The sequence below is a fragment of the Barbatula barbatula genome (genome assembly GCF_947034865.1).
Source record: "Barbatula barbatula genome assembly, chromosome: 5".
Taxonomy (NCBI): domain Eukaryota; kingdom Metazoa; phylum Chordata; class Actinopteri; order Cypriniformes; family Nemacheilidae; genus Barbatula; species Barbatula barbatula.
Genome location: NC_136769.1, coordinates 185,349 through 196,489, shown reverse-complemented (window position 1 = coordinate 196,489; position 11,141 = coordinate 185,349). Strand labels below are relative to the sequence as shown.

General features: G+C 47.3%; 3 protein-coding genes across 6 annotated transcripts in view; 2 read left to right on the top strand and 1 right to left on the bottom strand.

Annotated features, from left to right (window-relative positions):
• Positions 1–1,419: 1,419 nt before the first annotated feature.
• fam234b (family with sequence similarity 234 member B) lies at positions 1,420–3,843 on the bottom strand (the record flags this gene model as incomplete). Its single annotated transcript, XM_079457694.1, has 6 exons — positions 3,746–3,843; positions 2,404–2,820; positions 2,213–2,329; positions 1,959–2,123; positions 1,575–1,867; positions 1,420–1,458 (listed from the first exon to the last, which is right to left on the bottom strand). Exons 1-6 carry the CDS (start codon positions 3,780–3,782, stop codon positions 1,420–1,422), a joined length of 1,068 nt encoding a protein of 355 aa, XP_079313820.1. The 5' UTR covers positions 3,783–3,843.
• A 1,725-nt stretch (positions 3,844–5,568) lies between these two features.
• Positions 5,569–9,862, top strand: poldip3 (polymerase (DNA-directed), delta interacting protein 3). Of its 4 annotated transcripts, none has more exons than XM_079455592.1 (10): positions 5,569–5,977; positions 7,490–7,599; positions 7,692–8,092; positions 8,179–8,241; positions 8,378–8,458; positions 8,554–8,748; positions 8,860–8,937; positions 9,024–9,153; positions 9,273–9,339; positions 9,432–9,862. In XM_079455592.1, exons 2-10 carry the CDS (start codon positions 7,494–7,496, stop codon positions 9,619–9,621), a joined length of 1,311 nt encoding a protein of 436 aa, XP_079311718.1. In that variant the 5' UTR covers positions 5,569–5,977; positions 7,490–7,493; the 3' UTR covers positions 9,622–9,862. The 4 variants fall into 4 exon arrangements, with proteins under 4 accessions (XP_079311718.1, XP_079311719.1, XP_079311716.1 ...); XM_079455593.1 differs by having other exon boundaries at positions 5,802–5,977; positions 8,182–8,241; XM_079455590.1 differs by lacking the exon at positions 5,569–5,977 and adding an exon at positions 6,374–6,533.
• Positions 9,863–10,124: 262 nt separating this feature from the next.
• The window catches only part of rrp7a (ribosomal RNA processing 7 homolog A), a 6,683-nt gene continuing 5,666 nt past the window's right edge, over positions 10,125–11,141 (top strand). Inside the window, exons 1-2 of the mRNA XM_079457419.1 lie at positions 10,125–10,380; positions 10,600–10,742. Coding sequence (XP_079313545.1) covers positions 10,329–10,380; positions 10,600–10,742 — 195 coding nt within the window. The 5' untranslated portion in view covers positions 10,125–10,328. The remainder of the gene's footprint in view (positions 10,381–10,599; positions 10,743–11,141) is intronic.

The following is an 11,141-nucleotide window of genomic DNA, read 5'->3' as shown; positions in this document are numbered from 1 at the left end:
ATGCGTGAGTGAGCATGTGTGAGTGAGCGAGCATGCGTGAGTGCGCGTGCCTGTGTGAGTGAGCGAGTGAGCCTGCGTGAGTGAGAGCGCGTTCTTGTGTGAGTGAGCGAGCATGCGTGAGTGAGTGCGCGTGCCTGTGTGAGTGAGCGAGTGCCTGCCTGAGTGAGCGAGCATGCGTGAGTGCGTGTGCCTGCCTGAGTGAGCGAGCGAGCATGCGTGAGCGAGCATGCGTGAGTGAGCGAGCATGCGTGAGTGAGCAAGCCTGCGTGAGTGAGTGCGCGTGCCTGCGTGAGCGAGCGAGAGTGAGCGAGCATGCGTGAGTGAGCAAGCCTGCGTGAGTGAGCGAGCGAGCCTGGGTTAGTGAGAGCGCGTGCCTGTGTGAGTGAGCGAGCATGCGTGAGTGCGCGTGCCTGTGTGAGTGAGAGCGCGTGCCTGTGTGAGAGAGCGAGTGAGCCTGCGTGAGTGAGAGCGCGTTCCTGTGTGAGTGAGCGAGCATGCGTGAGTGAGCATGCGTGAGTGAGCAAGCCTGCGTGAGTGAGCGAGCGAGCCTGGGTTAGTGAGAGCGCGTGCCTGTGTGAGAGAGCGAGTGAGCCTGCGTGAGTGAGAGCGCGTTCCTGTGTGAGTGAGCGAGCATGCGTGAGTGAGCATGCGTGAGTGAGCAAGCCTGCGTGAGTGAGTGCGCGTGCCTGCGTGAGTGAGCGAGCATGCGTGAGTGAGCATGCGTGAGTGAGCAAGCCTGTGTGAGTGAGCGAGCATGCGTGAGTGAGCAAGCCTGCGTGAGTGAGTGCGCGTGCCTGCGTGAGTGAGCGAGCGAGCATGCGTGAGTGAGCATGCGTGAGTGAGCAAGCCTGTGTGATTGAGCGAGCATGCGTGAGTGAGCATGTGTGAGTGAGCGAGCATGCGTGAGTGCGCGTGCCTGTGTGAGTGAGCGAGTGAGCCTGCGTGAGTGAGAGCGCGTTCTTGTGTGAGTGAGCGAGCATGCGTGAGTGAGTGCGCGTGCCTGTGTGAGTGAGCGAGTGCCTGCCTGAGTGAGCGAGCATGCGTGAGTGCGTGTGCCTGCCTGAGTGAGCGAGCGAGCATGCGTGAGTGAGCATGCGTGAGTGAGCGAGCATGCGTGAGTGAGCAAGCCTGCGTGAGTGAGTGCGCGTGCCTGCGTGAGCGAGCGAGAGTGAGCGAGCATGCGTGAGTGAGCAAGCCTGCGTGAGTGAGCGAGCGAGCCTGGGTTAGTGAGAGCGCGTGCCTGTGTGAGTGAGCGAGCATGCGTGAGTGCGCGTGCCTGTGTGAGTGAGAGCGCGTGCCTGTGTGAGAGAGCGAGTGAGCCTGCGTGAGTGAGAGCGCGTTCCTGTGTGAGTGAGCGAGCATGCGTGAGTGAGCATGCGTGAGTGAGCAAGCCTGCGTGAGTGAGCGAGCGAGCCTGGGTTAGTGAGAGCGCGTGCCTGTGTGAGTGAGAGCGCGTGCCTGTGTGAGAGAGCGAGTGAGCCTGCGTGAGTGAGAGCGCGTTCCTGTGTGAGTGAGCGAGCATGCGTGAGTGAGCATGCGTGAGTGAGCAAGCCTGCGTGAGTGAGTGCGCGTGCCTGCGTGAGTGAGCGAGCATGCGTGAGTGAGCATGCGTGAGTGAGCAAGCCTGTGTGAGTGAGCGAGCATGCGTGAGTGAGCATGCGTGAGTGAGCAAGCCTGTGTGAGTGAGCCAGCATGCGTGAGAGCGCGTGAGCGAGCGAGCGTGCATGCGTGAGTGAGTGCATGTGCGTCACCTGGTCTGCTGGCAGTGTTGCGATGAGTAAATCTGGGATTGTGTCTCCCTGTAGATCAGGCAGAAGAACAGCAGGAGACTCAACATCACCTACAGCTGCAGTCCACAACATTCTACCTGAACACAATTATACACACACTCATATCATCAATAACATGACATCTCTTCTCAAACTCTAATGACAGACACGTGTGTGTGTGTGTTTAACCTGTGGAGGAGTTGACAGTGATGATGTGTCCAGAGCTGATGAGGGCACAAGCTGATGATGTATTTCCTGTGTGTAGTCCACACTGAACTGAGAACAGTGCTTCTCCGAGCGTCTTCCTCCACAGCAGCTGTCCATCGACTCCACTCACGGCAACCACGCTGTACTCTATACACACACACACACTGTAACTCTGTAACACAGTAACACAGCTGAGCCTCACAAGTGCTCGTGTGATGTGTGTGCCATCTTCTCACTTTTGTTCTGCGTGTTCATTGGCTGACTGTCGTTGGAAATGTTTGTGACACCAATTAACACATCCTCCAGTCCGTCTCCATCCACATCCCACAATGCAACAGGAGGCGATGTCACACCTGCGAGAAAGTACACACGGTCGAGCGGGTACGTCATTGAAATTTCATTGGTTGTTTGGTTGCACGTCACTCACCCCCGACATCTCCGAGCTGACGCTCCCACTGCGGTCTGTTGTGCGACGCCTCCTGCGGGCAGGGTACGAGAAACGCGCACAGCAGAATCACGAGTGCCGCACACGTCAACGGCAGCAGGAAGGCGGTGGTCCGCAGAGCCCCTCGAACCTGCCCCGCCTTCTCGTCAGAGTCTCCGCCCTGACTCTCTCCTGACCCCACCCCATCCACCTCATGCCCCTCCTCCTCTCTCTGCACCTGACGAGCTATCCACTCCTCCTCATGAAACTCCTCATCCACCAGCCGTCCCCTCAGCTCCGGTAAGACCGGACTCAGACCGTTACGGGGATAATTCAGAACCAGATCATCGTCTTCAGTTTCATCCTCACTGTCCACCTGCGTCAGAGGGTCATACTCTCCCAGATCTGATGCCTTCTTACCTACACACACACACACACACACACACACGCACGCAACATGTTTTCTGTTATAATCAAGCTTGTGGTATTTATATACTTGTGGTTTATAACACCATTGCAGTCTGCTAGAAACAGTCTTTTCTGACCCCTAATATAATGTTTTAAGAATACAAACACAAGTCCGCTTTTAGTATAAATATGTGTTAAAGATATAAGCTAATGTGGTGCAAAACCCACATAAATAAACATTCAAAATGGACAGTATGTCACTTCCAATACACATCAATGGTTTCTATGACATCATCATTCTGCAGACTGTTTGAATAAAGGGAGGAGTTTCTCCACAGCTTCCTGTTTCAGGGGAAATTACGTCAACGCATCAAGCAACGGTGCGCTTTCTAATGCACTTCACTGAGTGTTAAAACGTCATTACAAAACGCGCACGTTTTTACAAACACAAAATTAAGAGAAATCACAATGATTCAATGATTAGATCTCGCAAGATCAGATGTGACGTGTTGAGGAATTTAGCGTCACAGTAGTGACGGTCATGTGATGAAAATAACGTCACCATTGTGTTGTTTGCACAGGACCCCATCACACTGTGCTTTACTCATCTGCAGTAATGATTATTGCTTATTATACATTTGATATTTAATTTACGCATGACACTATTCATGTCATTATTTCAATGTGTCGTTTTTTCCTCACTGTGTTTATTTTGGTTATCTGCGCGTGCTCATTTAAACCTCTAATTGCTAACATTTATAATTATGAACGGTGACGTTGACAAGCGTGTTGTTAAGTTCTTCAATGTTTTCTCACGTTATAACGGCATATGCGTCTATCAATTGTTCCACATCACTGACGTCACTGAACAGAGCACGAGCGCTCGGTCAGATCTGTATCATCGCTGTATTGTAATATATATTAATGTTGGACTAACCTGGTAATTTCAGAGCGCGAGATAGAGCTGCAGCCATTGCGCGCGATGATAACAGCGCGGCGACGCGCGTTGTTCCTGCGCCGCTGGAGTGCGGCGCGTCAAAAAGATGCACCATGGGAAATGAAGTATTTGTCATTACAGCGCTGACAATACTGTAGGATTAAAGATGTAAAGCGTTCTAAAATAATCATGACGTCAGCTATTCAATATAAAATAAACAGATTTCATGAACAGTTGTTGTTTTTCTGACATTTACGACATTGTAAAGAACCCAAAATAATACGAAACGTTGTGCATATTTTTGTCTGGAGACAGCGGGGACCCGTTTCAGAAAGCAGGGTAAGTGCAAACTCAGTGTTAGTTAACCCCAGAAAACGGGATACTCTGGGTTTTCAGTTTCAGAACGCGAGGTATATCAAACCCGCGACCGCGGGGTAAATCAAGCCCGTTTCAGAAATCAAGGTATATTATACTTAGAGTGAGTAACCATAGTAACCTACTCTGTGAACCTAACCTGGTCGGGAGCAGGTTTTATTCCACTAACCCGAGGTTTGTTACAATCTCCGCCCCTTTTCGAAGCGCGAGCGTTTGTTTATTCATTCGTTTTCCTTAATCGCACAAATTCATAACACAGACATTAAAATGACATGTCCGATTATTCAGTACCCGTAGATGAGGAAGTTGCATTCATTCAGAGAGAGTTACATTTACGTCGGTAGAGAATATATGGTGAAGCCCCGTTTGGATGTTTTATCATATCCGGAGGATTTTTTATTTGAGCGATACCGTTTTTCTTTACAGTCCATTAAATATATTCACAATCTGCTTCATCCTTACATCACAAACCTCACTCGTCGTGAATTAGGCTGATCAAATAAATGTGGTCTTGCTGCCACCTCTGGAATTAAAGACCGCAGTCTCTATAGCGTCTGTCTGTAGTCGCGTCTCTGTTGGTCGAAGAGTGAGGCTACACTGCACAGCTCTTCACTCCGTTACACATAGCTGGATCAGGGGCGAGCACGGCCAGTTTTCTGTCTTCTACAGCCACAGTGCTCGGTTCTCATGTCCTCATAACTTTCAAGGCCAGTTTATTAAATATATCAAACATTTCCCAGTCAGGCATCCTACTAGCAAGAGCATTTAAACTCACCGGACTGAAGGATGTTTATATATTTTATTTTCAGCTGCTGCCATGTTCTTTTTATTGCAGAAGAATTGCAAACCAGCTGTTCTGAAAAAGAAAACTCAGAGTAGAGATTATCTGAGTAAGTGTATATTTTAACTCAGTGTTGCTTGAACCTCCTTATTGAAACGGGTCCCGGGTTAGCTTGGCAAACTAAACTCATGTTTTATGACAACAGTACATTCTTTGTGGAATCTTATCCAACAAACGCGGATTAATATCATCTGCGGGTAGAGTTCATACATATGTATTTGTTTCATAGATGTATATGTGTTTATATGTTACAGAAACACGCTTATGATAATTGTTGAAAGTGAGCGACAGATACTTTATTTCTTTACTAAACACACATGAGGGTCCGGGGCAGATCCTGGTGCCGCGAGGCATCTCACTAAGTAGGTGAGTCACCTCAGCAGTCGGACCTGAGCCCTTACAAAAATTCCTCTCGCGAGTATGAGCGAGGACACGGGCGTCACCCCGAGTCGTTATTTTCCTTACTCATCAGTTTAAGGCATGACGTGATGCTGCGCGAGACACAGCACTGGACAGAACGCGCGTGTGTGCACAGTGATGGTGAGAGAATCAGCGCGCGCGCACTCGCTCTTCACGTCACGACACACACGTGCATCACTCACAGAACACTGCACGACAAACAGTTACGATATCAAATGTATTGAAAATGCTCCAAACTCTCGCTTTATCCACTGGCTGGTGGATACGAGCGGTGCATTGTGGGGTAGAGTAGAACGTCACAGTTTGGCAGCGCAGAGGGGGAGTCATTTGATTTCGTTTTGTTTATTTGCATTCATCTTAATAAGCCAACAAGTTTGAGTTATTACTGCTGCTTAGCTTTGATAAAAAAAACACTCCAGAGTCCACTTTACTTATCAAACTTGACACGATCTTCGTTTTTTGAAGCAGATTTTAAACAGTGGTGGTCAGCTGTGTTTATTTACAAATGAAACGTGTAAACGCAAGAGAAGAGCGAACATCGAGAAAGTGATATCAAAAGAAAGCACTTTACAATCCTGCTTTCATTGAGAGTTAAGGTAACTTATTTAAGTTGATTTCGGTCAGAAATAAAAGCGTCTTCGGAATGGTAATATGCCAAAGCATGGATCACATGAATGTCACAGTATGTGTGCGGTGTTCTTTCCGAAGGGTTTTACTCTCCAGAGTGAGATCTTGCAATGGATGAAGTGTTTAGGGACCAAACAAATGCTTCTTGAAGTGCCCTTATTGCCGGGCGCCGTCGTAACTCAAGAATCTGCACAGATAATAAGTTGTACCCTTTGAAATTCATTCAGAAGGGAACTTTGTAGTGGTCAGTTTTGAACATGTCGGTTTGGAAGTATCCTTTAACGCGGCGGCCAAAATTATTTCTTTCCGAAGTGCCCTTCAGAGGGCGATATATCCCGTTTGGAACGCACCGATATTTTGACCCTCTCCGCTGGCCGTCTCCCGACTTCTTTGCCCCGCCCATATCTACTTCCGCTCATGCGCATTGTTGTTCGTATGGGCTCGAGCGATCGCAGACATGGCGGATCTCTCCCTTGATGAAGTGATTCGCCGTCGAAATGTTAACGTTAGAGGATCCAGTAAGAGGTATTTCTTTCGACACCTTTGAAACAGCAGCAGTATGAAACGCGGAGTTGTTTTAAGACGTTTCTCTTCGTTTGCGACTCTGTTTATTAGCGCTGTTGTGGCTGGACGTGATGTCCCGCCCTCGCCCGTCGCTGATTGGCAGAAATGAGCCTTTTTTATCCCGTTCCACGTCTGAACTCGTGTTATCATTGGCTGTCGCGCTGCTCACGACGTTCATTGCGCTGTTGTTAGCTGCTTAACATCGCTTTCATTTCACTCATTTCTCAAGTTTCATCAACCGAGACTTCAATTTATCACCGTTCTGCACGATCTTATGTAATGTGTAGACCACCTTGTGTTTTTAATATGCTTTGTTCATTAGAATGTGTGTGTTTTACCCGAACTGTAGCTATTTATATGATTTTATACCATGGTGTGTTTGAATACTGGATTCTGATTGGCTGGAGACTGTGCATTAAAACCCATTAACTCACGGCAGCTCCAGTCAGTTTGATTACATTTGAAATGAACTGATGGAAATAACCGTCATTAAAGCTCCACTGTAAACATCAATAACTGCTTTAACTTTGCTAATGACCATGATATAAGAGCCATAATCCACAGCTAGCCGTGCGTTAAAGGGTTTAAATTGTTCTTGGCTTCCACATCGTGCATGTGGATAACCCCTTACTTTAATTCCTGCATTATATACACTTGTATTAATGAAATTCAAATGTAGATCAATTATAATTAAAAAGTGCACTACAGTGTTTACCATCTTTGATCGTTCATTGGAGTTAATTCAACCGAATGAATAACTGTAATATACAGAACAGTTTAGCATAGTCAAATATAATCCAGTGTTATTTTCATCCAGTGGGCTGAATTCATTTATAAAGTCTTTCTTCAAAATCAGAATTAAATCATTATGGTTCTATAACTTGTGTTTTATCTCTCAATCTGTGTGTGTCCCACAGGCCCATGTTTGGCAGAGGGGCGGTGCCAGTGGGCAGGGCCTTTGATGCCCGTCAGAAGATTGGCACAAGTGATGTCAGACAGAGACTGGGGGTGGGAGGTGCCAAAGCAGGTGAATGCCTTGAGCGCTGCATGATTGTTTTTAATGCCAATTCTCGGACTGCTACTCCAGTTTTTCATCCGTCTCTCTGTCTGTCCGTCCAGTGTTTCAGGTGAAGGACGCAAGAGAGAAACTGGGACAGAAAGACGCACGCAACCGCATCCGTGGCCGAGGAGGGGCTGCCGGCGCAGTGCAGGACGCGCGGCAGATGTTGAACTCGCGTAAACAACAGCACACGCCTCTTACCGCGGTACAGTCTCAGCCCGTCAAACCTTCCGCCGCAGGAATACCACACGTCCAGATCCAAAACACCGCTCCAATCACCACTGCCGCCAGAAACTTTCCCACCAATCAGGGACTGAACTCCAGAGCCGCTGTGGCCTTGCAGCCAGGAGGCGGGATTTCAAAAGTAGTGGATGCACGCGATAGGTTGAGCTTGAAGAGAAGCGTCCCGTCAACAACCAATCAGAGAGCAGCACTTCTGAAGTTCACCAAAACCATTCAGGTGAGCAGATTACTAGAGGAAAATGTAAAGTTCTACTTGAGATGCATGTTAAATGTGTGTGTGTGTGTGTGTGTGCGTATCTTCAGCAGCAGAGGCCAGTGGGAATGACCAGCGGGATAAGAATGAATGTTCCTGCTAGAGAGTCTCAGGTAGTCCGACATCAGACCATTTAATATCAATACTTTTGTATGATTGCTTTGGAACCAATTAAAGCAGACAAATATTTCTGACAAATGTATGAGTGTGACTTATGTAGTGTGTGTGTGTGTGATGTTCTTTGTGTAGGAGGATGATGATGATGATGCTGATGCTGTGATGCCCAGCAAACAGATGAAGATCATTGCAGCCAACAACCTGCAGACACGAGTGAGACGCACAACTACACGCTCACACACACTCTCATACAATCATTGGGGTGTTGTGTGTATTTTGATGTTGATTACGTGTGTGTGTGTGTTTAGATGGGGTCAGGCTCTCTCTCGGCTCCGATCACTAAGGTGGTGAAGAACGACTCTTACACACCAGCTTCAGTCTCTGTGCCGCCCTCTCGTCCAGCTGCCCGCCCCCCCACACAGACCCTGCAGCCCGTCTCCAGGACGACCGTTACTGCACAACCCACCTCTGGAGACGGCAATGCTCGCACACCCGCTGCACAGGTAACACACACACTAAAAATGTGATGTATAGTTGTTAGTCACAATATGAAAAGGTTCACATGACACTGAATGTGTCAGTCAGTCAATGTTTGTGTGTTTTGTGTGTTGTAGCCGGTCAGTAGTCCACTGGAGGGCACAAAGATCACAGTGAATAACCTTCATCCCCGTGTCACAGAGGAGGACATAGTGGTGAGTTACACGCACACACACAAACACACACCTGTGTTCATTACAAGCACATTTCATCTGACTCGTGTGTGTGTGTGTGTCTGCAGGAGTTATTCTGTGTGTGCGGCGCTCTGAAACGTGCACGGCTGGTGAAAGTAGGTGTGGCCGAGGTAGTGTTTGTGCGTAAAGAGGATGCTGTCAGCGCATACAGGAAGTACAACAACCGCTGTCTGGACGGTAACGCAACGATCACTCATACACAACACCATCAGCAAACACATTCAGACATTCATTTCACCAGAAAAAACTGCAGTTAACAGGTGAATGTCTCTCTCTCTCTGTCTGTCTGTCTGCAGGTCAGCCGATGAAGTGTAATCTGCACATTCAGGGAAACATCATCACATCAGAGCAGCCCATTTTACTGTAAGATCTCCAGCCGTCTCTTCCTCACATACACACATCTGTGTGTGTTTCTGTACACTGCTCAGTTACGGTCATCTCTCTCTCTCTGTCAGGAGGTTGAGCGATACTCCCGGTGCAGTGGGCTCAGGACAGAAGGTGGGCTCGTCTCGCTCCGGGTCCAGAACCTCATCCACCCCAGATGTGGATCCACAGACCATCCTGAAGGCTCTGTTTAAATCATCCAGTCAGCAGCCCAACCCCAGTGAGACGCCCGGATCCACGGCCTTCCGCATTAAGATTTAACACACACACACACACATATGAGGATGGCTGCTTTGATTGTGTCTGTTTTTATTGGTTTGGTTTCGATGATTCACTGGTTCATATGAAACTCTTTGTTGTGTCTGATGTTTTTAAATACTCTGTCACAGATCAGTATGTGTGTAATACAGGTTCCGGTCTGTGCTGGACTTCTGTTTCTCTGTTGCTCTCTTTCTCATTTGTGACATTATTCTCCAAGTAAAGATCTTACTTTATAACCGGATGAGTTTCTGTTTCATTTTGTGCACATATGTAACTAAGACCCTTAACTGAAGATAACTTGTCCAGAAATATCTTTAAATATATCAGTGCCATTGTTGTGTCTCCTACTAGTGAAGGCATTTTTATAAAAGAGACATATCTTAATTCAATGTATAGTCCTGGCTTAAAATAAGCCTCCTCTGTGAATCCGGCCCTTTATTTCAGCTGCTTGAGGAGCTCATTTGCTATCAAGCAATCACAGTGAAGCAGATTTAACTCATGTCAACTTTATTTAATTGTTTTATCACTGTTAACATGTATTATAAACACGTTCAAGGATCACACCCGAAATGCTAAAAAAAACCATTTAGATTAATATATATATCTTTATGTTAAAAGAGACTCGTATTTGTAGTTTTGAAGTAAAAGAACTACAGTTTCCGGCGTAGCATAACGGTTTCCGGTGAGGATTGTTAGTGTGAAAGAAGATGGCGGCGTCAGGCAGCGAGCACGCGACTGTTATTCCAGGAGGTTTTACAGGTATTTCTAATAAACTGTTTAAAATAAACCCGCTTTTGGGTGTTTGGAAGACGCCGCAAATCTTTATAACAAAAACAAACTTTGTAAATCAAACTTAGCGAAATGTCCTGTTCAGTATGTGTATGGTCTCACAGCACGGCATACGTCAATAACACACACACACAACAGACGGAAGCTGTTTCAGCTCTTTATAGCAAATCTCACTGTTTTGTTTGTCAGTGTTGTCACTGAAGTTCAGAGAAGAAGATGCTGCTGCTCATCAGCTGTGTGTTAAAGAACATCGAGTCAGATCCGAGAAAAACATCAACAGACCTCAAGACAGAACACTCTTCATCCTCAACATCCCTCCATACTGCACACAGGTACACACACACACACACACACACACAGAACACTCTTCATCCTCAACATCCCTCCATACTGCACACAGGTACACACACACACACACACACACACACACACACACAGAACACTCTTCATCCTCAACATCCCTCCATACTGCACACAGGTACACACACACACACACACACACACAGAACACTCTTCATCCTCAACATCCCTCCATACTGCACACAGGTACACACACACACACAGAACACTCTTCATCCTCAACATCCCTCCATACTGCACACAGGTACACACACACACACACACACAGAACACTCTTCATCCTCAACATCCCTCCATACTGCACACAGGTACACACACACACACACACACACACAGAACACTCTTCATCCTCAACATCCCTCCATACTGCA